Source organism: Brassica oleracea, chromosome C3, assembly GCF_000695525.1.
Source record: "Brassica oleracea var. oleracea cultivar TO1000 chromosome C3, BOL, whole genome shotgun sequence".
NCBI classification, from domain to species: Eukaryota; Viridiplantae; Streptophyta; class Magnoliopsida; order Brassicales; family Brassicaceae; genus Brassica; species Brassica oleracea.
Genome location: NC_027750.1, coordinates 12087469 through 12112604, shown reverse-complemented (window position 1 = coordinate 12112604; position 25136 = coordinate 12087469). Strand labels below are relative to the sequence as shown.

Genomic DNA, 25136 nt, shown 5'->3' with positions numbered 1-25136 from the left:
GTTTAGTCAGGATTAGAAAAACTGAAATAACCGATTGCTAAATGGATAGTCGACTTCTTATAAAAATCGATTAATTAAATTCTTTAAACCAAACTGAAAACCAAAAATTTAGTTTCGGTTTGGCAGGTTTGATTCGGTTAATTTCTGCAGGCCTGGAATTTTGATAAATTTATTTTAAGAAAAACAGGATCGAGGCTGTGTGCTCCCGATCTCTCTCTATTTGATTGTGACCCAGCTTCGTCTCCCTTTAAGACCAATCGTGGATTTCGTTTCTAAAGTAAGTCCCTTCTTCCTTCCTGCCGAATATGTAATCGTGGAGATTCATTGTCGAATGTTTGTATCCTAAAAGTCTTTTAGACCAACTCAAGAGATTGATTGATTAGTGATCTCGATTGCTCTTGTCAATCATATAATTTGCAAAGTGTTTCGCTTTGGAATTGAAAATTTTCCTCTTTCGGAACGGTTCCTCTATGGTGTCAAATTGCGATTTCACATGATCAATTGTCCATAAAACTTTTAAAAAGTTTCCTCCTTTTAGTCCAATTCATTGCTACTCTAGTCCCCTTTTGATGTTGTGCAAGTCTATATGGTTCTTACTCGCTCTTATTGGAGCATTAGTGGTACGTGTGTGTGTCACTATTTGTGTTAATCTGAGGCTTATTGAATCTGAAGTACAGTAGTAGTATGTGTTTATGTCACTATTCATATGAATCTGGGGCTTATTGAAGCTCTAGTGTGTCTGTGTTTCACTGTTTGTATGATCCTGAGGCTTATTGCTTCACAGGTTCTGACGAAACAAGATGGCGAACGTCTCTGTTGCTGCGGAATGGCAGCTTCTCTACAACCGATATTACAGGAAGCCTGAGATCTACCAGATGAGATGGAAACATGTAGACTTAAGTCGCAACAAGGTCGCTTGTGCCTCCTTCGGTGGTCCAATCGCAGTCATTCGAGACGACTCCAAGATTGTCCAACTCTACGCCGAATCTGCTCTAAGAAAGCTTCGCATTTTCAACTCAGCAGGTGTACTCCTCTCTGAGACTGTCTGGAAGCACCCTGGGGGACGCCTCATCGGGATGTCATGGTCAGATGATCAGACACTCATCTCCATTGTCCAAGACGGCACCATCTACCGCTACAACATCCACGCCGAGCTCATTCAGCCTAATGTGACGATGGGGAAAGAGTGCTTTGAGCAGAATGTGGTGGAGTGTGTCTTCTGGGGGAACGGTGTCGTCTGCTTGACGGAAGGAGGACAGTTGTTCTGTATTTCGGATTTTAAGACGATGAAGCCTTATAAGCTTGCTGATGTCCCGGGGTTAACAGAAGACGATATGCTTCAGCCGACTTGCTTAGCTGTGAGGGAGCCTCAGTACACCATGTCTGGGAACGTTGAGGTGTTGGTAGCGGTTGGCCATGAGATTTATGTTGTGGATGAGGACGAGGCACAGTCTATTAGGTTCGATGAGCCTAGTGGCGAAGACTCTGAGATGCAGAATGATGATTATGGGAATTTGATTGGACCGGTGCAGAAGATGATTGTATCACCTAATGGAAAGTTCCTTACACTCTTCACTCATGATGGCCGGGTTGTTGTCGTTGGCATGGAATCAAAACAAATTGCGATTGACTACAGCTGTGAGGTGTGCATTAATATGTTTTGTTCTTTCTCATAGACTGTGGTGACTTAATCTGTGTCTTTACTTTTTTCTAGTCAGCTCTTCCTCCTCAGCAAATGGCGTGGTGTGGGATGGATAGTGTTCTGCTCTATTGGGATGAGGATTTAATGATGGTGGGTCCTTTGGGAGATCCAGTCCACTATTTCTACGATGAACCTGTGATTCTTATCCCAGAATGCGATGGAGTGAGGATTTTATCTAACACGAGCCTTGAGTTTCTGCAAAGAGTACCTGATTCTACTGAGTCAATCTTTAAGATTGGAAGCACATCACCTGCAGCGTTGCTATATGATGCTTTGGATCATTTTGACAGGCGAAGTGCTAAGGTATCTATATTACTATTAATGAAAATGTTTTATAGTTAATATTACTTGATATGGATGAAGAAGTTGAATTTGCTCTTATTCTGTCAGGCAGATGAAAATTTGAGACTAATTCGTTCATCACTGTCTGAGGCTGTTGAATCCTGCATTGATGCTGCTGGCCATGAATTTGATGTAACTCGTCAGAGGGCTCTGTTACGAGCGGCAAGTTATGGACAAGCTTTCAGCAGGTTAGTTTTTTTGAAAAAATTGAGTTTCCAGTAATCTAACTTCTGAGACTAACGCTCGGTGAGCTGTGACAGCAATTTTCAGCGTGACCGTGTCCAAGAGACTTGTAGAACTTTAAGGGTTCTGAATGCCGTTCGTGATCCTGATATTGGCATACCTCTTAGCATTCAACAGTACAAGGTCTTTGCAGTTTATATAATTTTTCTCGAGAAAGAAAGTATTGCAAACACTTGCAGCTACTCTTTCCTAATGAATTTTATATGGATTGCAGTTATTGACACCAGTGGTTTTGATTAGTCGCCTAATCAATGCTCATTCCCACCTTCTTGCGCTCCGGATATCTGAGTACTTAGGAATGAATAAAGTAAGTCAGATGTTGTTCTACTTTCACTCTGCAACTCACTCTTTCTATCTTCTGTCGAGTCGTAGAATGATTGTGAATTTTTCAATTATTGGCGTCGTGTAGGAAGTGGTGATAATGCATTGGGCGTGTGCAAAGATAACTGCTTCAGCATCAACTCCAGATGCTCATCTTCTCGAAATTTTACTTGATAAGGTTCAAATTCTAGTTTATTATTAGTCTTTTTGCAAGATATGTATATAGAGATGGAGGAAACACGTGGACTTAAAAGAAGCGATGTTACATTGAATTTTCAGCTCCAACTATGCAAAGGAATATCTTATGCTGCAGTGGCCACTCATGCTGATAACTGTGGACGTCGAAAGTTAGCTGCAATGCTAGTTGAACATGAACCACGCTCCACGAAACAGGTTTGTCTATCTTAGATAAGCACCTTCTGCTAGGATTCCTAATGCAGAAGTAACAAAGGCATTCAAGTAATGAACTAGTGTAAAAACACAGTTTCACATCTTTTGTGGTCACTTTCTGTAACTCTAGGTTCCTCTTTTACTAAGCATTGGGGAGGAAGATACCGCTTTAGTGAAAGCAACTGAGAGTGGTGACACCGACCTGGTTTATCTTGTTATATTTCATATATGGCAAAAGGTGCGTTGAGTAGTTTATTCTTGAAGTTACACTTAAAATATAAATCTGTGTGTTGTGCTGGTGCTAACAAAAAGAACTAACTAGTTTTTAATTTGTGGGGGTTGACCAGAGGCCTCCTTTGGAGTTCTTTGCGATGATCCAAGGCAGAGTTTTGGCACGTGATTTGTTCGTAGCTTATGCACGGTAGGAAGAAAACTTATTCAATGTAGCAGACAGCAGACTTGACTTGATTATCTTGCTCATATTTTGTAAGTATCTAACGATGTTATAAAAATATTTCTGCTGTAGGTGTCACAAACAGGAGTTTCTAAAGGATTTCTTTTTATCTACGGGTCAGATTCATGTACGTATCATGATCTAGTTGTTGTTCCTTGATTACTTATCTTTGTTCAGAAGCTAAGTTAGGCCAGTTCGTTAAAATGTTGGAAGTTGACCATCAAAGAAATGCTGGTTGTTTCAGGAGGTAGCTTTCCTTTTATGGAAAGAATCATGGGATATGGGGAAAAACCCAATGGCTAGTAAAGGATCTCCGTTGCACGGTCCACGGATAAAACTAATGGAGAAAGCCAGCAACCTTTTCTCTCAGACAAAGGAACACACTTTCGAGTCTAAGGCTGCTGAGGAGCATGCAAAACTCCTGAGGTAATAGAGATTGTAAGCCAGTATGCTCCTTTTTCTTCTAAGGCAGTCTCTCTGTATTCTTTGTTCTTCTTCTAATTGTCCTTTTATTTTGTTATCTGTTGTTTTATTTGCTACATGGTTTAGGATACAACATGAGCTAGAAGCTAGTACGAAGCAGGCTATCTTTGTTGATTCAAGCATCAATGATACAATACGTACATGTATTGTCCTGCGTAACAATCGCGCTGCAGCAAAAGTGAAGTCAGAATTCAAGGTCTCATTGGATTATTTGTTTTCCTCCCTTCTTGTGCGATGAATAATCGTAAGAACGCCATCTTCACCACAGTACCTTTTGAATTTTTCAGGTTTCTGATAAGAGATGGTATTGGCTTAAAACATTTGCTCTGGCTACAATCAAAGACTGGGAAGCGCTTGAGAAGTTTTCAAAGGAAAAGAGACCACCAACAGGTCAGTTTTACAGCCTTATGACACTTGCATCCTCTACTAGTCTGGGATTAAGACTTAAGGGCAAGCATATTCGTCTCTTGAGTTATCTTGTGTTTTAACTGGCATTTATATCATGACAGGATTCCGTCCATTTGTGGAGGCATGTATCGATGCAGATGAGAAAGCGGAAGCTCTAAAATACATCCCCAAGCTGTCAGATCTTGTTGAAAGAGGCGAGGTATGCTCTGCATATAAACATATGTGCTCGTGGATTCGATATTGTTTTAAATCTATCAAAGCCTTTATTGTGAGTCTTGTTTCTGTGGTGGTGTCTCAGGCTTATGCTCGTATTGGAATGGCTAAGGAAGCGGCAGATGCAGCGGCTCAGGCAAATGATGGAGGAGAATTGCTGGAGAGATTCAGGAAGACTTTTTCACAGAATGCTATTTTTGATACCCTGAAGATGCCTTTCCAAGGAGTCTCCTAGAGCTTTAGAGTGATCCTCAAGTTACAGCGACATGTCATTTGCTATCTACTTTTGGAGATTTTTTGTTGGTTTTGTAACTAAACTCACAAGAGAGTGTAAAAGATTGTGAGTGAGTAAATTAAATCATGTGAAAAAGTTGAATTGATTTCTCCCTAAGTTGTGTAATATTTATTATATAATTCCATAAGCAATTGCTCTTAAACCTCACTAAAGGTTTGCTAGCGAGGAGCCACTTTGAAAGAGCGGAACTCTTGGAAGCCACAAACTATTTTGGTACTATGCTTTGTCAATGGAGACAACTGTGATTCTCCTCGTCTCTTATTTATTTATTAACAATGATTTACTCAGTGGCTCTTATTTACTAATGATGCTGCTTTCAGTTTTTCCTCTTGCTCTTTGTTGTAGGTTATGCTTACTGATCAGATCTTCCTTCTTTGAAGGCAAGAGAAAAAATGTATTATGAAGGTGAGAATGGTATAAAAAGTGAACGTGTAATAAAACAAAGTCCATATACCATCTATATAATATCTACTCTATTAAAATAGAGTCCTAAATTTATCTACCACAAAAGTTGTCATTAAGTTTTGGACTCTTTGAAGTCTTTTAGAAAACTGCTTTATTTATGGACTATTTCAAGTTTGTTACAATTTAATTATTATATAACACACTGCTATTATAAATAAAACCGGATAACTAAAATTAAACCGTTATCTATTAAAAGTAAGCCAATATATTGACACGAATTAATTTAAATCAAGACCGAGTGTTATATACAATTTTTTATCTATACAATAACTCTCATTGGATTTCTTATCGTATAGATGATACTTGGCGCCTTTTATACTCTTTGCTTCTAAGTTGATTGATTCTGATATCTTACAAACATCATTATCATACGAAGACATAAATATGTTTTATTCTCTTTGCTTCATAATTAGATTATCAATGCAATAACTCTTATTCGATCTCATTTTCGTATAGATAATAGTTGGCTCCAAGTTGGCTGATTCTTTCTTAGACTTAGAGAAACCTGGCATTATGAACACAATATTGTCAGTATATAAACTTCAATCATCTCATGTTCACTATTTTACGTTTTAACAAGTCTTCTTCTAATAAGATTAGAACTTAGATATCATATGTATTTTTGAATTTAAATAATATTCATATCTACCAATTCTGTAAATATAATCCTTACCTAAAAGAACACTTGAAAGATATTATTGAGAAAAGATTTGATCAAATCTACACTAACTTGACTTTCACACCAAATAATCGATAACAACTTGATAGGATTTGATTCAAACTATATATTCGAAAAAAGTAAATATTAAATTTTCAACAAGATTTACCTCCTTATATTACGACCTCCCTATTAGTCATGGTCATATTATCTGAAACCCGAAAACCGAACCGAAAAAAACAAGACCGAAACCGGACCGAAAGTTACAAAAAACTGAATGGTTCCTATATTTCTAAATCCAAAAAACCGAAACCGAGCCGAGACCAAACCGAGAACCGAACGGGCATCCGAATATTTTGAAATTTTAAAATTTAATATGTATAAAATTTAATTTATAAATAAAATATATATAAAAAATCTGAACTACCCGAATAACCCGAGTATGTTTTTGGGTTTAACTCGGGCTCTCGGGATTTTTGGGCTTTAAACCCAAACCAAACCCAAATTATTTGTAATGCGGTCCCACTTCGGATTTTATAAAAAAAATAGAAATCCGACCCAAACCCTTTGATTCTTCCACAATTGAAATAAACATGTTGCGGATATATGAGATTGATTTTGCTTCTGGTATTTTTGAAATATGAGTTTTCCTTATCTAAAACTCATTTTCTCAATTCTCGCTCTGATCCAAACGTTTTAATATCCCATACTCGATCTATCAATTGTCCTTCTGATCTACACGGTTTGTATATCTTTTTTTTTGTGTACCTCACGGTTTGTATATCTATATCCACAAAAAGATGAACAAACCCTATTCTTAAAACGTTTCATATCCAATTAAGTTTAAAAGATAACCTTTGTTTTTTTGCCAATTGATAGATTAAACCTCATGCATGTCTTCATAAAGAAATAAATTGTAGATGAGAAGATGGATTTATTCGTAGATTGTATCTGTCTAGATGAGAGAAATTTTAGATCGAACCATCGAAGAAGAGAGAGAGACACGAAGAAATTGAAGATTTGAAACTTTACATTGACAATAATTAGTTAAACAAAAGCTGTTCATTTTACACGTTTTTCCCCGAAATAAATTCCGTTACACTTTGGGCTTAAAACTATATGTTTATATGTTGAATTGTATTCTGTTAATAATTGGGCTTAATCCATAAACGAATTTGTTAGCCCAATCCTTTTTATCTTCTAAGTAAATCCATAAAATATTGGGTCATATATATCTGATCTTTTTAACAACTAAAATAACTAGGAATAGGTCATATGTATTTCTTTACATAGTTTAATTAAATACTATAAATAAAAAATAATAATTTATATTAAAGAAAATAAAATTGAAATTTATCGAGTTTAAAAAATATAATTTATAAACAAAACATCTAAAACTAAAAGAAACAAAACACCATGTACAGCACTTTAACTTTTTGCATTTAAAAATACCCACCATGTACAACATATTTATAACACCATCACAATTCAATATATGTACGGACATATATTATATAGAAGTCAATAACATAAAAATATTATATACATATATTATATACGACTAAATATATATAATAATTAGAATAACAATATCCGCGCACAGCGCGGATCTATCTCTAGTTATCTATTAATTTAGAGTTATATTTGAATCTCATGTGTGATATTTTAGTTTTGGACTACCAGAATCCAAACCACGAGTTACTATGTAAAGAAATTATTAATGAATATCAATGATATTCTTTGTTCCATTATTCTTACTTGATGCAAGAAATTCATTTTTCTAAAGATAAAAATATAGCAAATTTTCTTAGATATATACATTTCATTTTGTAATATATAGTTTAAAAAAATATTATATCATATGTGTTTACACTTCTACAAGTATAATATTGGGTGTTTGTATTTATTTATATTTATTTTAAAAATAAAAAAACATATGATATAATATTTCTACCAATCCACTTGATTATATGAAATATAAGCAACATATCTCATATTTTATTTTTCATTTTAATTATATTTTGAATATATTTGATGAAAATCTAAACAAAATCATTCTAGATTTCTATAATTTGATACTATTATTTTTATTTTTGTAACTACTAAAATCTAAACAAAATAATATGTACGTTCATATTATATTATATTATAAAACATACATATTATTCTGCATATGTTATACTTTAAATCTTTTTAAACGGATATAAATTTCTCTTAAAATGTATAAATTGCTATTAACAAGGATATTCATGTCTATTTTATATTAATTTTATAGAATAACTTTATAGAATAACGTTATATTTAGCAATACATCATATATAGTAGAAACATCATGCCAAGTATTATTGTGTTGATTACATCATGTAATCTGTCTTTTTCTTATTTCATCAGTGAGCTTATACGTTTGTGTTGTAATTTCTTTGAATAATATTTACAACTCATTTAGCCAGTGTAAGTAAATTTGATAGAATAGTAAAATTAATTGTCAATAGTTTCTTTAGTTGAAAAATTAATTGCATTATTTTCTATGTATCATAATTAAACTTCTTCAAAGATACATATATCTCCTAAAATAGATGAGTAGCTTTAAATAAAGACATTTTTACTAATATTTTATTTTATATAAGATGATTTGAATTCATATCACAACCCCATCTTTTTTTCTTGATTATTTTTTGGTGGTAATTATATGTTTTCTGGAAATATTCTATACTATTTTGAATAGATCATCACTATTCTATATATAAAATTTCTGTTGAATAAAATCAAAGGTTAGGATCGACAAGATATCATTACTAGACAGTAAATAAATGGTTACTTGTTACATTATCTAATCCATATGGCTATATTTTTTATTTTTGTTTCTATTATGGTTATCAAGCAAATTAACCCAATAATTATTTGTGTACTATTTGATGAAATAAAGAAAAAGTTGTTATCTTATTTAAGAAACTAAACATCTAAACTAAAATACAAAGTTAGTGCAAGTTGTGGCCTATTTCTTTTTCCCAAGCTCTTCGGTTCTTCTTCTCTTGTAAGTTTTATAGGTTATGTGCGCTTATTTTTTTATTTTCAGATGATTATTTCATAGCAAACTGGGTTACAACCACATTGATTTTGATTTATTTCTAGGGTCGTAGGGAGTATCTAGAGCAGATGATTCATGCATCACTTGAAGCAAACGTTGGCGTCTTGGTGGTTTCAGTCAAAATGGTTCATTTGAATAAGGGGTGATGATAAGTTGATATGACGGACCACTCAACGTGTTGAGCTAGCCTAAAGTTTAGGTTTGTCTAAACTGGTTGTTGTGGTCAACAAGCTCGATGATCCAACAATGATGGAAAATAGGTACAATTTCATATTACAGAAGCCGGAAGCGTCAGCTTCAAAAGTATATAGCATAAATTAATTTTTTAAAAATGATTTACAAAATAATGATATGTATTTTTTCGGTAAAGTAAATTTTTACAATGTGTGGTAACAAAGTTCTAACAAATTTTATACATATAGAATCATGTTATTTTGATGTACTAAAATTATTGAATCTCACATTAATATTAAGTATATATGTCTAAAATAATGACATCATGTTATTTAAAATTTTAGATATTATTTTCTGATATATAATTAGTTAATAATATTTAATTAAAATAGGTATGTATTAAAGTAATTTTTTTTAAATGAAAATAATAATTTTAAAAGATACCCAAATAAAAAAAATACTTTTAAATGAATCAGTGTTTGATAAAATAGTATGATGACTGGAGAAAATTTAAGGATGAATTTGTTTGGTTAACCAATTGTGAGTGTTGTATTTAACACTAAATCAAAAATGTATGAGAAAGTGTGATTTGCGATTTAACAAAATTATGAAAACTTTGTAACTATTTTATTTCTAAATAAAATAAAGTGGTAGACAAAATAATGCTAAAATTGAAAGTTTTATAAAAATAATTTTTTGTTCATTAATTTTCGGGTTTTTATTAATCACAAATTATGTCATAAAAAGACTTTTGGAAACTTATATTAAAATTTATAGAATTATCACTATATCTCAATAATCTTCTAAGATTATACAATATCAAGACTTTGTATTTTCAAACTATGTAAAGTTAAAAGGTTATTTTAATAGTTACGATTATTATTCAAAATTATAAAATTTTAAACATAATATATAATTTTCATACAATTTTTATACTTGCGAAACCGCGTACAACCACCTGATATTCCATTAAATGTAATGGCTTGCAATATTCTGTTGAAATTATAGTATTAAATTATGGCTTGCAATATTCCGTTCAATTTGATTTCTTTTTTTCAAAAAAAAAACAAAATATCCGTTCAATTATGCAAGTGTGGGGGTTATAATTAATTGATTGACTATCTTAGATATACTATTATTTAATGATGGACATTATAAAATTCAAATCCAATTATTATGATTCTTATAGTATATAACATACCTTAAAAGTTGAAACCATTAAAGGTTTGCTAGCGAGGAGTCACTCTGAAAGAGTTGAACGGAACTCTTGGAGGCTAGAGACTACTTTAGTAGCTATGCTTTGTCAAAGGAGACAACTGTGATCCTCCTCCTTGGCTCTTACTATTTATTTATCACCCCAATGATTTGTTTACTCGGTGGCTTTTATATACTACTGATTGCTGCTTTCAGTTATTCATCTTGCTCTTTGTTATAGGTAATGCACTTATGCCTATTACTGGTCAGATCTTCCTTCTTTGAAGGTAAGAAAAAAAAAACTGAGAGAGATTGCTCTTCTTGATCTTTGTGTCCAGAAAGACTAAAATATAACAGAAGTATAGAGTAACAGATGCGAAACACAAAATTTGTAATTATCTTCTTTTTTTTTGGTTTTACGAGATAAGCAAGTAAAATAAAACAAGGTGGAGAGTCTCTTCTTCACTTGGCTTTGTTGGCATAAGGCTTCTTCTTAGTGATGTCTTTCTTAGGTTTCAACTTGTCTGATCTTCCTGACTTCTTTTTCTCCTTCTTGTCATTGTACATGTTTATTGCCTAAACCACATTTAACTCACCGGATTAACGCAAGATTTGACATACAAAACATAAAGATAACAAAACCAGAGTGGAGAGAGCTGACAAGTTTTTTCAGTTTTTTACCTTTCCAACATTGAGGATCTCATGTGAATGCTTTGATAATAACTTGCCAAGTACTTTATTAGTTTGTTCTTTTTCCTCATCAACCCACCCATACCTCGGTACAACAGGTAAATACTGCAAAAATCCCCCACAAATTAGAAAAAGAAATCATCAGACCAAAAGAGAAGGTAGAAGTAAGAAGTACCTTGTGGTGTTTGCCTTGCTTCTTAGGAGGTTTCTCTCCAGGCAACTTTTTATCGAATTTTCCACCACTAGCTGTTGAAGTAGCGGCTAAACCCGCCACATCTCCAAGCTCCTCTTTTCCAAGTTTCTTTGGCTGAGCTTTGGTGCCTGTTATAGGCAATGCACTTGCAGCAAGTTGGACATGGCTGCAAATAAACCATTTGGATTATCAGTTATAAAAACATTTGCAATACCAAGCGAACAAGTTGTTATATATACCTTGGTAAAGCACCAGCTTTTGCAGCTGACTTCAAATTCTGTAGACGGTTCTGTTGTTGCTTATCAACTCTCTTCTTTTTATCATCCAGTCTCTTGGCAAAAGGGTCTTCTCCTGGTTCTGCACTTAGCCAAAAGAGATTGTAATGGAATTCTATATCTTTCTCGCCATACTCAAAAGAGGTTTAATCACAATAGTTGCATAAATGCTTCATTAAGAAAGGTTCTGGAGAAGCAAAAGATAAGAAAAGACTTACCATCTGATGCCTTTGCCTCAATAATGGGAATATCATTATCATCGTTAACACGGTCGTAACCATGGCGACGCTTAAACTTATCAGTGGTCTCGTCGTATACAATCTTGTCCTTCTTGCGCTTCTGTATACCTAAGAAACAGCACCAAAAGAACAATTAGGAACAAACCCGTTATTATCATGAAACTATAAAACAATCAACCCATCAAGACTGAACAAAACCAAGCTTGAAATCCTCATAACAAAGACTCTATCAGCTTTATTTACCTTTCTTAAGAGCAAATTCTTCCCACTTTGTAGGAGGCTTAGGCCTTGGTAGCTGGGAGAGAGAAAAGGAGAAGGTTAGCATGCTCATAGTACAATCAAAAAAATGAAGTGACTAGCAAAATGCAAACAGGTTGTCTTCTCACAATATACATGTGTGATTCATTTTGCCAACTTACAAAACCAATACTAAGAAGAGGATCTTACATGTTTCTCTCTAGGGAGTTTGGTGGTAGGAGGAGGCAACTGGACAAGGGGACCATCAACACTTTCAGTAGAAGGAAAGTTGAAAAGAGTATCAGCTATCGCCTGAACCAGTTTTGTTCCCTCCGTAACGCATTCCTTCACAAGCTCCTCTCTAAAACAAATCAAAGAAAGCAAACAAACAAATCAAAGAAAGCAAACAGAATCAACGCACTCAACAGAGACACTCAGCATTGGTCCCTAATTACAGCAAGTCGCAAACTCTTAACAAAACACTGAGAAAGATGGCCAAAACAAGTAGCTGAACACAGCCCTATGATTTGGGATGATTAATAAGACTTCAGGGATTGATATAAAGACAAAACAGATATACAGAGAGAAACATAAAACAGTGTTTAAGTTCCTGTAGGAGACCAGCAGAAAAGAAACAAACTTTACAAAGAAAAATGCGAACTTTACTTGTCTTTGTTCAGCAATAGATAACATAACAACAAGTAAGCATATGAATCCAATTAAAAGTCAAGAAACTAGACAATCACATAAGGAGCCGCCGTCGCCAAAGAGCTACAATGAAGATAAAGACGAGAAAGGAGAGAGAGAGAGAAAAGACGAACCTTGAAGAAGGAGCAGAAGAGAAGCGGTGGTTTGGATTGAAAGCGAGAAGATTTCCGACATCGATCTGGTAGATTTGGTCCATCTCCGTGTCCATGTCTTCCCAACGTCGCGCAGTGTTTGGAGGAAGAAAGGACTTTTGTTTTTGTTAGGGTTTTGCGATGTTTTTTTGAGTTAAACCTTCCTCTCTACCAATTTAAATAACGAGAAATTAACCGAAGGGTTATGTATCAAACAAATCTGACTACCAAATTATTTTTAATACTATTTAAATATAGATTCATATTGCATACAGAACTCAACCAAATCAAAAAAAAAAAAAACTAATACTAATTAAAAATAAAATTTGGATTAAATTAAATTAAATTGATTCCAACCATAATATTTTTTTACCATGTGTATCAATAGTTGTGTATATGTAATTTGACATATAAAAGCTAAAAAATTATTGGAGTTCATTTGATTTTGTTTGTCAGATACAATATAATTGGAATCAGTAAGGTTTTGGACTTATTTTTTCTTCTTAGGGATTAGGGATGATTGGAATGAACTGTAGATTTATGTTTTTGGCTGTATAATTTTTTTTTGTCGTCTTTGCATTTCATAAGCCCAAAAGCATAGGAGTACAACACATAATCAAAATATTTTACACGTGTAAGCACTAAACAAAAGAACAAGCAACGTGGCTAAATGAAACATGCAAAACATAGCTTTCCATCGCCGGCAGTTCTCAACATCAAACCACCATCTGTATATCATCTTCTTCGCCACAAAGCCTTCTACGGGTACTCCTTGACCTCTATTCTTTCACCATAGCCGTTGTTTGAATCCAGAGCTCCTATCCATACCGATTAATAACAACAGAGAAGAAACTCAATTGATTTAGTGATGATTCTTTGTCAGACCATACAACGATGCCGACTCTGCTGGACCCTCCTTACATCAACCAAGGTAAAATCACCATCACAGTCTCCCTTTCCTTCGAGGATACTTCACTCTAACACCGATCTCGGATCCAATAGGATGAATGAAGATTGACTCCTTTATGAAAGGAATATGTGTGTAATCGGTAAAGAAGAAGAACCAAATCAAACGACATGGGATCTCGATGATTTGTGAAAGGGGCACAAGTTACAAGCAAACAACTCCGGTGAAGCCGGTACATTTATTTGTTCAACATATGCGAAAAGAAAAGTCGCCTATGCGAAAAGGAAAATCGCCATAGCGAAACAAAAGAATCGATCCGAAGTTCGAACAAAAAGAAGAAGAACCTTGATCTCTAACCCTTGTGAAAGATATGAATCGGTGAACAAGGGTTTTGAGATAAATTTTCTCTTTAGAGAAGAGAGAGGTCCCGTTTTGGCTGTATAATTTAATATGTAGGTTTATTTGTTGTAGATTATTTTTTTGTAATTTTGTAAAGCACTATTTTTTGCTTTGGAAATAAAGCTCTCTAAAACACATATTTTGATTTTGTAGATATATTTTTGATGTGAGTATTTTAAAGAAAGAAAAACTTGATTGATTGACATATATATCTTTAAACTAAATTTTGGCGTCTAGATAACCAATATATCACACCCCCTATATTAATGTTTCCAAGTGAGTGGTTTATACTGGGCCTGACTGGTTCAACCGCAGCGGTTGCGGTTGCGGCTGCGGGAGTTTGTGGATGCGGGTGGTTGCGGTTTCTAGCGGTTTTAAGAGATTTATACGACTGGTTCTGCGGTTAGAAATTGGTGCGTTTGCGGGATACTTATGACTGGTTAACTACCAAACGCAACAGCGGTTAAATAATAAATTAACAATATTTACATTTTATATCATTATAAAATATCAAAAATAATAATATTATAATAAATATAAAATTTATATTTAGAAAGTTATAGTTTAAACTTTTTTAAAATTATAGAAAATATTTTCATTTTAAAGTTTTATAATATTAATTAAAATATAATAGATATATTTTAGTATTTTTATAATTCTAATTTAAATTTTTTATTGAATATTTTTATTTTTGTATTTAAATTGTTTTAGAAAAAAAAAAAATTTATCCTCCCGCAACCGTCCGCAACCGCAAACGCTAGCTGGAACCAGCTTTTGAATTTACGAAGTTTAGAGCGATTTGGAACGGTTTGGAGCGGTTTGAGCGATTGTTGCAAAACGCCAACAACCGCTACCAACCGCAAAAGCTGCGTTTGCGGGTGGTAGCGGGAAAACCAGTCATACCCTTAATGCACCCAACTTCCCAAAGTTTAGAAATAGCACATTGGCACCATTGGAAAGTTTGGTTTGGTTTGCGAGTCGACGACTATATCAAAGCGCAGCTTCTTTCTATAAGTCTTTGAATCGGTTGAAAAAATGAGAGACAAAGATCGACAAAATGACCTAAACCTTAAAAATAATGTGAAGGTGTTTGAACATGAACCAACATACATGTTCTGTTTGAAATAAAAAAAATTAAATGTGGAATGAGACTTCATCAATCTCTGGAGTATAAAGGTATATGGCTTAACTTGAGGTTCTTGGTTATTTAATTATCGTTACGCTATATAGAGGATGAATCCACATGTCAGAAAGGTGAAACACTTGAAAGTTGAAACTATTCTTAATTTATCCAAGTGAAGAGAGAATCTCTTGATCACGAGTTTAAGGTATCTAACAAGTTAAATAACGAATGAACCGAGTCTCACACGCATTGATCTCTTTGTCAAAGATTAATCAGTAAAAATCATTATCTAATATATATTATCCCACTAATAATAATTACTAGTAAGTATACTTGTTTCCATCTAGGAACGGATCGTAAGATATGTGGCTGAATTACATTCTCTATTTAGTTTATACCTTTTCCCAAATTTACTTCAAATCACTGTGAAAGATTTAAAAGTTAAAACTTCATTGGTGTATTATTAGATGAAATGCTAAACGATACTATAAAATAATTCACTAAAATATAAAAAGGTGACACACGATATATTGTGTGCCTTGGTTGGTTTATAAAGATGTCCACTAATCTAAATTGCAAACAGATCAGATTAGAGTTTTCGTAAAAGCAAAAAGAAGGTGAAAACTGAGTTACTAGACATATCTTAATTATACGATAACATGATCGATGGTACAAGGAACTACAGCTAGCAAAGATCATCTCAGTCGCACCGGTTTTCTCTTACGTATATCTTTGTTACGTGCCTTCTACACCGAGCAAAGAGATCTCTCTTGATTCATTTTCATGCAGTAGCTATACATTTTACATATATATATGTGTGTGTGTATTTTTCGTTTTTAACGTTAAATTTCTACGTTTATAACGCTCCCCGTTTCAACATTATTCTTCGTGTGTTTTTTTGCCCCCGATCAGTCCACCACAAGGTTCTTTGGAATTGACGTGTCTAGTATATATATTCATATCATTTTATGCTCCCAAGTCTCCAAGACCTCTAATTAACTTTTCAAGAAAGCATATATAAATCACTTTGACCCAGTTTTTCAACGTTATATAATGTATAACATAAAATAAAATCACATAAATATTTCCACAAACAAGAGTTTTCATATGAAACTAAATAAATCTTTATAACTTTGACTAGATAAGTCTTCTACGGTTTCTTCTTGTAGCTGCATTTTTGCATTAAGAAATACTACAATTCTACCGTTTCTATGACTGATTTTAAATTTTTAATCCATCAGTATTCTCGTTAATCGTTATTAAAAGCAAGTATAGTCAAATTTATAGGTCATTTATTGTACCGGGCGTTGATTATAAACTGAACAAACTGTTAGCCTATCATTCATCACATGTGTTGTTCACATCCTCATTCCCCACTGGCTCAAACTGAAGACAATACAGATACTATGATAATATTCGTAAAGTTCAAAACATCTCTAAACATCAATCGTTTTGCAAAATGTAATTATGCCGTCTTCATAGTTTTTAGTACACGATCTGAAAAATGTACAAACGACATGGTACTTTACTTGTCGCAAATGACAAGTTCACATGTAGGAACGAAAGAGATCGTGTATTGGCCGTCTGATTCGGATCGAACGGCCATAAATGCATCAGAAAGATGCTGAAATTTTTTGCCGACCGGCTTGAGATCCGGAAAGTGTTTGGAATGTATCCACGTGGTAGCATCAGGGAGGAGGGTGATGAATGTGGTTGAGGGTTACGTGTCCTGTTATGTTGGCGGCAAATCTAAGGTTTGGCCCACATGATATAAGATTAATTAAATGTTTTAGCTTTTTCTAACCTTAATCAAAATCAATAAGCTGAAATTGTTAGTAAAGAAAAAAGGAAAATAGTTTTAAAAATAGGTAATGATAACAACGAAGTTGGAATTTGTTTTTCGAAATTATTTTTAAGGAAAACAAAGTAAGGGGAAACGAGCGGCATGTGTGGCGTGGCACATGTGTCGTGTTATGTGAGGGAATGCAAATAGTAATATCCAAGATAATGTAATAATAATAAACAATGTCATTTAGTTGGTAAATTCTTCTTTAATTTTTGATTGTCTTTAGATGATAAGATATGATGTATATTTTTTTATTAACACTACTAAACTAAGGTGTTTTCTCTATTAAAAAGGTTAATTAATACATTGTTATATCTTTAGTCGAACAATTGAATGTACAAACATTATGAACTGGTAATGAATATAATTAGTTTGCCATGAAAAATATCATACATTTTATGAATGACATTACTCTTTTTATCTTTTTTATTTAGATGCTGATTTACGTAAAGTTGTTCAAAAGAATTGATTTGAATATGATGTGTAACATCAAATGTATTTGGTTGTACTGAAACCCCTTTTCAGAAGAGCCAAATGTATTTGGTAACATTTTCTAAAGATCATTGAGAAATTGTTTCTAATGTTGGAGAAAAAAAAACTCTTATACAAAACAAATAAAACAGACAGGAGTGGGAAAAAAACTCAAAAAAAGAAACAAACCAAAATAGTAAAAATATGATCTTTTTTTATTAGACAATTTTTTTACTATTTTAAAATATATAAAAACCAAATTTGAAAAAAGTTTGTGTAACCAAACCAAACTAAATTTGAAAATGTGTAAAACCAAACTAAATTGTATAAATTTGATATAAACATATTAAATAGCCATATAAAAGCCCATTCTAAAACAATAATACAGTAATATTAAATATACAACTAAATAAATCAGTATTTATTTATATAAATTACAAAACTTTTTGACAAAAATAAACCGAAACCAAGCTGTAGACCGATTTACCCGCCCTAGTTTTTTTTATAGAAACAAATATCAAATCAGATGCCAATATTTCCAAAAATGATTAGGGAAAGGCCCACATACATAAATACACACACAAACCATAATAAATATGCGTCTGTATAAATACCATACAAAGGTAACATAGAGATAGATTTAGAGAAAGCTTCGACGCCTCTCAGCTTCACCGAACATCACGGTGGCTAATACAAAAAAAAGGCATAACATGATCAACCACTAACCCCTCAAACACACATTTTACCAAAAAAAAAACCAACTCTTTCTCCCTCCCTCTCTAAACATGTCAGCGGCCGGCGCTAGCCCATTGGCCGTTGCACCGATCACAAGACGTCGTATCGGAGACTCCCTCGAAACCACCACAACCTCCGAACGAGCCTCCGTTTCCTCCGAGTATTGCAACATAGTCAACATCTCCTCCCTCTCGCCGGACTTAGACGACGTCGAGGGAACGAACGGCGCGTGTTCCTCACCTTCCTCGATGGGCTCCACGTCTAGCGGATCGCATTACCACCACGATCATCACTACCACCCGAAGATTCGGTACCTCATCCCACGTAAACTAAAGTGGCCGTTTCTGTGCGACGGTGGATGGACGGCTGTGATTGGTCAAGGATTGGGGAGAAACGTGGGACGTCGGATCTTGGGTCTCCTCATGGTTCTCGTCGTCGTTTCTCTCTTTGTCAGAGTTTCGGTTATGAGTGGGCGCGTTGCTGATCACGCGCACAGGAGGGATTTGAACGAGCTTGTTGTCGTTAGGGCGTTACATGAAGATTGGTCGATGGCTCAAAACGCAATGTCGGAGAACGTTGCTGTCGAGAAGCTTCCCGTGAGTTTTTTCTTTGCATTGAAAATTTTACTTTCCCGAGAAAAAACAATTGTTTTTGTGATCGATAACCAATGGATGAACCCCCCCCTCCCCCAAAATCTTTTGACCATTCAATGCCCTGTGATCAATTTTGAATGAAACAAAGTTTTGAGTTTTCCCCGAGAAAAGTGAATGGATCTTACTCTGTTTTTTCTCTGAGAAAATTAGAATATAACAAAGCCTTGAGTTTTACCCAGAAAACTAAATTGATTTTACTCTGTTATTTTTCTTGGAAAATAAGATTGAAACAAAAATTTGAGTTTTCTGATAAAAAGAGAAATTTCAAAAATTTCCTCTGTTTTTGTTGGTAAAAGTTAGAATTTTTAACATAAATTCGCGTTTTCTGTTTTGTTCTCTTTCGCTTTCTCGGGAAAAATTATAATAGGAAAAAGTGGGGGCAGAGGTCGTAGGATACAAGGGAATGGTCTCAGTTGATTGCGTCAATGAAAGAATTAAAATTAACAAATTCAAAATCCGTGTTTGCATATTCTTCTGAGATTCGTTATAAGAATTAATTTGATGAGGAAATGGTCAAAATGGAATTTAGGCAGCCGTTGTTTGGTATGGATCCACCACTTTTTCTTCATAGTTTCCGTTGACTTTCCTTAAAATTATTATTGAAACCGATGCAATTATCATTTTCTATTCATTCGGACAGGCATCTGAGCTTTTGTCTCTTTATCGGTTGGAAATGACCGTCTTTAATGTTTTTACTTGGTCGGGTTTTGCTGTTAAAAAAAAAAAAAAAATCTTTTTGAGTTCCAAAGCAGTGCATTTATGATGAACTTTGACTACTAGGTTTAACATTGTTTCAGTTACATTTAAGTTGTACTGATTGATAGTGAACTAAATCTCTGTTTCTGTAACGTACAAAGCCAATGTCGTTATTCTGTACTTTGACAAGCTTTTCTCATGATTCGGCGTCGTTTTGTGCTTTTACAGATTCCGGAGATATGGCAGAAACCTGAATCCAGCAATTATCGCCAGTGTGCGTCACGTCCCAAGAGTCATTCAAGTAAGCTCTTGATCTTTGCATTTTCATATTCTCCAAATAGCTTCAGTTTCTTGTTTTTTTTTTGTTGAAAATTTTGGCTGGTTCAGGGGCACGTAGAAAAACCAACGGTTACCTTCTAGTACACGCCAATGGCGGGTTGAATCAGATGAGAACTGGGGTGAGTTTCAATGTCCCAACTCCCAAGTGCTTTTTATTACATCTTTGGTCTCTTGTTTTCTTCTTACCTTTGTTTTATACCGAAAAATGTAGATATGTGACATGGTTGCTGCAGCAAAGATTATGAATGCAACTCTTGTTCTTCCTCTCCTCGACCATGAATCTTTCTGGACTGACCCCAGGTTCTACACAACAAGAACACTTTCTCAAATGTGAGTAAGATTATGGTTTTTGAACAAGTGTTTCTTTGTAATTTTACAGCACCTTCAAAGACATTTTTGACTGGCGACACTTCATGAACGTATTGAAAGATGACGTTGACATCATCGAGTACTTGCCTCCTCGCTATGCAGCCATGAAACCTCTCCTGAAGGCTCCTGTTTCTTGGTCCAAGGCTAGTTACTACAGAAGAGAGATGCTACCACTATTGAAAAAATATAAAGTGATAAAATTCACACACACCGATTCGCGCCTGGCCAACAATGGCTTGCCACCATCAATCCAACGGCTGAGATGCCGTGCTAACTACCAAGCATTAGGTTACTCCAAGGAGATTGAAGATTTTGGAAACGTTTTGGTCAACCGGTTAAGAAACAACAGTGAACCCTTCATTGCTCTACACTTACGCTATGAGAAAGATATGCTTGCCTTTACAGGCTGCAGCCACAACCTCACATCTGGAGAAGCTGAAGAGCTGAGGATCATGAGATACAATGTGAAACATTGGAAAGAGAAAGAGATTGACAGCAGAGAGAGAAGGATCCAAGGTGGCTGCCCTATGTCTCCACGAGAAGCAGCGATATTTTTAAAGGCAATGGGGTACCCATCGTCCACTACGGTGTACATAGTTGCTGGTGAAATCTATGGAGGTAATAGTATGGATGCTTTCAGAGAAGAGTACCCAAACGTGTTCTCCCATTCAACTTTAGCAACTGAAGAAGAGTTAGAGCCCTTTAAGCCATACCAAAACCGCTTAGCTGCGTTGGATTACATCGTGGCGTTAGAAAGCGATGTTTTCGTGTATACATATGATGGCAATATGGCTAAGGCTGTACAAGGGCACAGGAGGTTTGAAGGGTTCAAGAAGACTATCAATCCAGACAGGTTTGCATCATTAATAACAAATTATTTTCTTCTCTAACTTCTTGCCAAGAGGACACCAACTACAAGGTTTTAGGAGCTTTAGACAATTTAATAAGAAATTTAATTAAAAAAATTGTTTAATCATTTGGAGCTATAAAATTAATGTAAAAAATATTTAGGGACCCAAGACTAATGTTTCATTTGGTTATTATATCTTGGACCGGTTTTGCCTATGGCTGAGATGAGATGATCATTTTGTCTGTGAAAATGGCAGGTTAAATTTTGTTAGACTGATAGATCATTTAGACGAGGGTGTGATGTCTTGGGATGAGTTTTCTTCAGAGGTGAAGAGATTACATGGAGCCAGGATTGGAGCTCCTTATGCTAGACTTCCTGGTGAGTTCCCTCGGCTAGAGGAGAACTTTTATGCGAACCCGCAACCAGATTGCATCTGTAACAAGTCTCAGCCGGAGCAGCCTTGGAAGTCAAGTGTAAGAAGAGAGTCAGATAGATGGAAGGAGAGTTCAAGATAGAAGAACGAAGACAAGACATTGGTTCAACACTTTTGTAGGCCTTCTTGTACAATATAGGAAAAAGAAGAAGACTGGTTTCTTGGAAGATCCATACAAATTTGTAGGATCTAATTCACTATACATGAGCATCAATGATATACCATTTTTCATTTTCTTCTTGTGCTTCAAAGCAGCTGGTTAGGAATCTCACGGGTTACTTACAAACCAATAGAGATATATGATTGATCCTTGTCAAACAGAAGTATAATTTGTGTTAATCTTTCTTCTTGTCCCATCATTTAAATCACATTGTTGTTCTTATTAGTGACCTTTACAGTGGTGTATGGATTTATACATGATAATTGTTTGTAGTTTTGTCTATAGCTGCTTTGTGTCAAAAAAAAAAAAAATAAATAAACAGATAATATCAGAGCCAGGTTTCGATCCTGGGACCTGTGGGTTATGGGCCCACCACGCTTCCGCTGCGCCACTCTGATTTGTTGGAAGTCTTTGTAAATTAAAGATTATTGGTTAAGCAGAGCATTGGGCCATGGGGGTCCTGACTCCAGACCGAACATCTTCAAGCCGGGTCAACCCTCGAAAATAACCGGCCCGGTTAAATCACAGCTTAATATAATTTCAAATTAATTGCAGATTTGCAGGGTTCGTCATCTTCAACGAGATCTCTCCGACACTTCAACCTCCATTCGATTAACCCGTAAGTATCTCTTCTCCTCCATCTTCATGTGATTCTCTCTCCGTCGAAGCTGTGGTGGTATACATCGATCTTTGCTCAATCAATCAAGCAGCTTGCTCTATTAGATTTAACGATTTGATAGACTCGTAGTGTAGATTAGAATATCGATAGTCTGATATGCTCTCTTCCTCACGTGGAATGATAAAACTCACAATCTCGGCTGCTTTGATCTGCTGAGAATTAGGATCCAATCTGCTCAGAAAACTATGTCAAGTGTGTTCTTGCTTTAATGGAGATATGTTTATGTGATTCTCTTGTCTGAAGAACAACACTGGCAAACAAAACAGTGCCTTGTACCCTCTGAAGAGGTTGTTCACTTGGTGTTCATTATTTATGTGTTAAATTTAGAATCAAGATTTTCTTTTTTTTTTTGCTATTTTCATGGATGAAATATGTGACCACTTACATAGAATATTACCAGTGGATTCAACTCCATTGATAGATAATATGTTTCTCACTGAGAAATCATGGGTTCTGGACACTAATGGAAGAACTGTTGTTATTTACAAGTTGGTTCATTACCATTGATGGATAAACCTCTTTATCTGTTTAAGCTATTCTGTTGCCTGAAGAAGTTGTTTGCATTCAATACTGGCCAAAAAAAAAACAGTGCCTTGTGTACCTTTCTAGTGCAGTAATGCATTAATGTGTTAACTTGGAACCAATATTTTCTCTTTTGCTATTTCCATGGATGAAATACTTTGACCACTTTTATAGAATATCACCAGTGGATTGGAGAAACCATTTCTGTACTCATGATTTGTTAATCGTTCCCAGTCCTCTGTTTCTCTATAATACTGTTGTTATTAACAAGTTGATTCATTTACCATTGATGGATAAAGCTATTGTATGTTTATATGTTAAGTAACTCATGATTCTTGATCGTTCTTACAGAGAGAAACCATGGGATTCTGGACGCTAATGGAAGGGTTGCTGCTATTCGCAAACGCACTAGCTATCCTCAACGAAGACCGTTTCCTAGCTCCAAAAGGATGGACCCTCGCGGAGCTACACCAAACCGGCAAAAGAAACTCTCTCAAAGGCCAAATCGTTGGTCTCATCCACGCTTGCCAGTACATGAGGCTCCCCCTCATGCTCTTTAACTTAATTGTCATCGTCGTTAAGCTTTTCTCCGGTTAAAAACACACTAGTTTTTCTTTTCTTTTTTGTTGACCCTTGTCAGAACAAATGACTTTTGTTGTTGAAATTTAAAAATCAAAAGCTCGCATTTGTGTATACATTATTGTTCTTTTACAAACACAAAGTGGAACAACATATGTTCTTGAGACCAAAAGCTATGACTTTTTTTGGTTATGGTTTCTCATTCAACAGGGATCATGACTTCGTTGGTCTTGAAAGGAGGCAACGTCCATGGCGGATTATACCTAGCAAGGACGTAATCTCCAGTGATCTTAAACCCATCTCTCTCCAGATCACTACTCAGCTTCTTCACCTTCTCACTCACCGCACCCTCCGCCGCAGTACCACTGAACGTTACCACGCCGTATTTTCTCCCTCCTTCCTCCTTAATCACCACCCTCTCATCCGTCGGAAGCGGCGCATCCTCCGCCTTCTTGTACACCTCCGGCAACAGAAACTGCATCGTCACCGTCTTCTTCTCATCCCCTCCTCCTCCTTCCTTGGTCACAACCGGAGCAGTCATGGCGATCTTCTCCGGCTTCTGGTTCTCCGGTTTGCCGAACACGCCTATGTACTTGGCCAACACCATAAAGCCGCCGTCTTTGTCCCCTTTGAATTCAGAAGGGTCGTAAGTGACCTCCGCCGCGACGGCCGGAGGATATTCACGGATCTCATAACCGTCGCCGGATTTGACCACCGTGTGTTTGGGAGTCTCCACAGCGATTTTACCAAAAACCATTAATCCCATTATGTTAAGTCTTACTTAAAAAAAGTATTCAGATAGGGTTACTATTTATCATTGTTGCTACATTTCTTGATGACCAAGATTTAGACAGAAGCAGTTTGACACGTTTCTGGTATGTGTGGTTCAGAGGATTACTTCGTCACTAATGTTTCTTGTGGAGCTTCTGCTTCCACGGCGAAGGCCCCATGCTTGCTCGGTAGTTTCAGAAAAGGGCACGTATGTCTTGGAGATTTTGAAAAGCCAAAACGGCACGCAGTTAGCAGCTTAGATGGGTTGCTATAGACCTGGCTAGTTTTATTCCAAAACCAAAAATTAAACCGAACCAAAAACCAAAAATGAAACAAAAACTGAACCAGATCACGTAAATATCCAATATCCGAACACCTCTTATTTCGTTTTTTTTTTTTTTGTCAAACATTTTTTTATCTTAAAAATCAAAACTAAACTTAACCGAAAATGTATGCAAATTTCTTAAATACAACTGCACATAGACATAGCACATGTCTCATCATGTCTTAACTTCACAATGTTTCTTCTTTTTTCAGCCAAGGGTTACAAACAGAAAAGTCCAAGTTGACTGATTTGAGTCAGCCTAACCACGTTTCTAGATAGTTTGTGAGCTTTACCAGTAATGTAGAATGTAGATCACAGTTTTTGAGAATGCAATCTTCACTCTTTTGGTTGGTTCTAACTAGTTCAACATGTACAA

At 35.3% G+C, this 25136-nt stretch overlaps 5 protein-coding genes and 1 non-coding gene across 9 annotated transcripts; 3 read left to right on the top strand and 3 right to left on the bottom strand.

Moving 5' to 3' along the window:
- The first annotated feature begins 136 nt into the window (after nt 1-136).
- On the top strand, nt 137-4948 carry LOC106335153 (protein VACUOLELESS1). 3 transcript variants are annotated; one of them, XM_013773594.1, is made up of 16 exons: nt 137-277; nt 785-1643; nt 1715-2005; nt 2093-2232; nt 2305-2410; nt 2502-2594; nt 2697-2786; nt 2888-3001; nt 3129-3236; nt 3346-3419; nt 3525-3579; nt 3697-3878; nt 4002-4131; nt 4223-4325; nt 4445-4542; nt 4642-4948. In XM_013773594.1, the coding sequence occupies exons 2-16, from the start codon at nt 801-803 to the stop codon at nt 4789-4791; spliced, it is 2577 nt and encodes an 858-aa protein (XP_013629048.1). In that variant the 5' UTR covers nt 137-277; nt 785-800; the 3' UTR covers nt 4792-4948. The 3 variants fall into 3 exon arrangements, with proteins under 3 accessions (XP_013629048.1, XP_013629050.1, XP_013629049.1); XM_013773596.1 differs by lacking the exon at nt 137-277 and adding an exon at nt 316-333; XM_013773595.1 differs by lacking the exon at nt 137-277 and adding an exon at nt 380-620.
- A 5885-nt stretch (nt 4949-10833) lies between these two features.
- Nucleotides 10834-13068, bottom strand: LOC106335152 (ribosome biogenesis regulatory protein homolog). The gene is made up of 8 exons (XM_013773593.1): nt 12886-13068; nt 12275-12425; nt 12071-12122; nt 11807-11935; nt 11553-11670; nt 11296-11479; nt 11112-11225; nt 10834-11006 (listed from the first exon to the last, which is right to left on the bottom strand). Exons 1-8 carry the CDS (start codon nt 12978-12980, stop codon nt 10893-10895), a joined length of 957 nt encoding a protein of 318 aa, XP_013629047.1. The 5' UTR covers nt 12981-13068; the 3' UTR covers nt 10834-10892.
- Nucleotides 13069-18286: 5218 nt separating this feature from the next.
- On the top strand, nt 18287-22069 carry LOC106332383 (uncharacterized protein At1g04910-like). Its single transcript, XM_013770849.1, has 6 exons — nt 18287-18980; nt 19962-20034; nt 20121-20191; nt 20284-20372; nt 20452-21294; nt 21548-22069. Exons 1-6 carry the CDS (start codon nt 18435-18437, stop codon nt 21804-21806), a joined length of 1881 nt encoding a protein of 626 aa, XP_013626303.1. The 5' UTR covers nt 18287-18434; the 3' UTR covers nt 21807-22069.
- A 141-nt stretch (nt 22070-22210) lies between these two features.
- On the bottom strand, nt 22211-22282 carry TRNAM-CAU. The gene has a single exon. It is a non-coding gene; the product is annotated as a tRNA-Met (tRNA).
- Nucleotides 22283-22427: 145 nt separating this feature from the next.
- LOC106329228 (immediate early response 3-interacting protein 1-like) lies at nt 22428-23817 on the top strand. 2 transcript variants are annotated; one of them, XM_013767854.1, is made up of 2 exons: nt 22428-22503; nt 23437-23817. In XM_013767854.1, the coding sequence occupies exon 2, from the start codon at nt 23446-23448 to the stop codon at nt 23680-23682; it is 237 nt and encodes a 78-aa protein (XP_013623308.1). In that variant the 5' UTR covers nt 22428-22503; nt 23437-23445; the 3' UTR covers nt 23683-23817. The 2 variants fall into 2 exon arrangements, with proteins under 2 accessions (XP_013623308.1, XP_013623309.1); XM_013767855.1 differs by having other exon boundaries at nt 22464-22560.
- Nucleotides 23750-24477, bottom strand: LOC106329227 (heme-binding-like protein At3g10130, chloroplastic). Its single transcript, XM_013767853.1, has one exon. It carries the CDS (start codon nt 24428-24430, stop codon nt 23864-23866), a length of 567 nt encoding a protein of 188 aa, XP_013623307.1. The 5' UTR covers nt 24431-24477; the 3' UTR covers nt 23750-23863.
- Nucleotides 24478-25136: the final 659 nt, after the last annotated feature.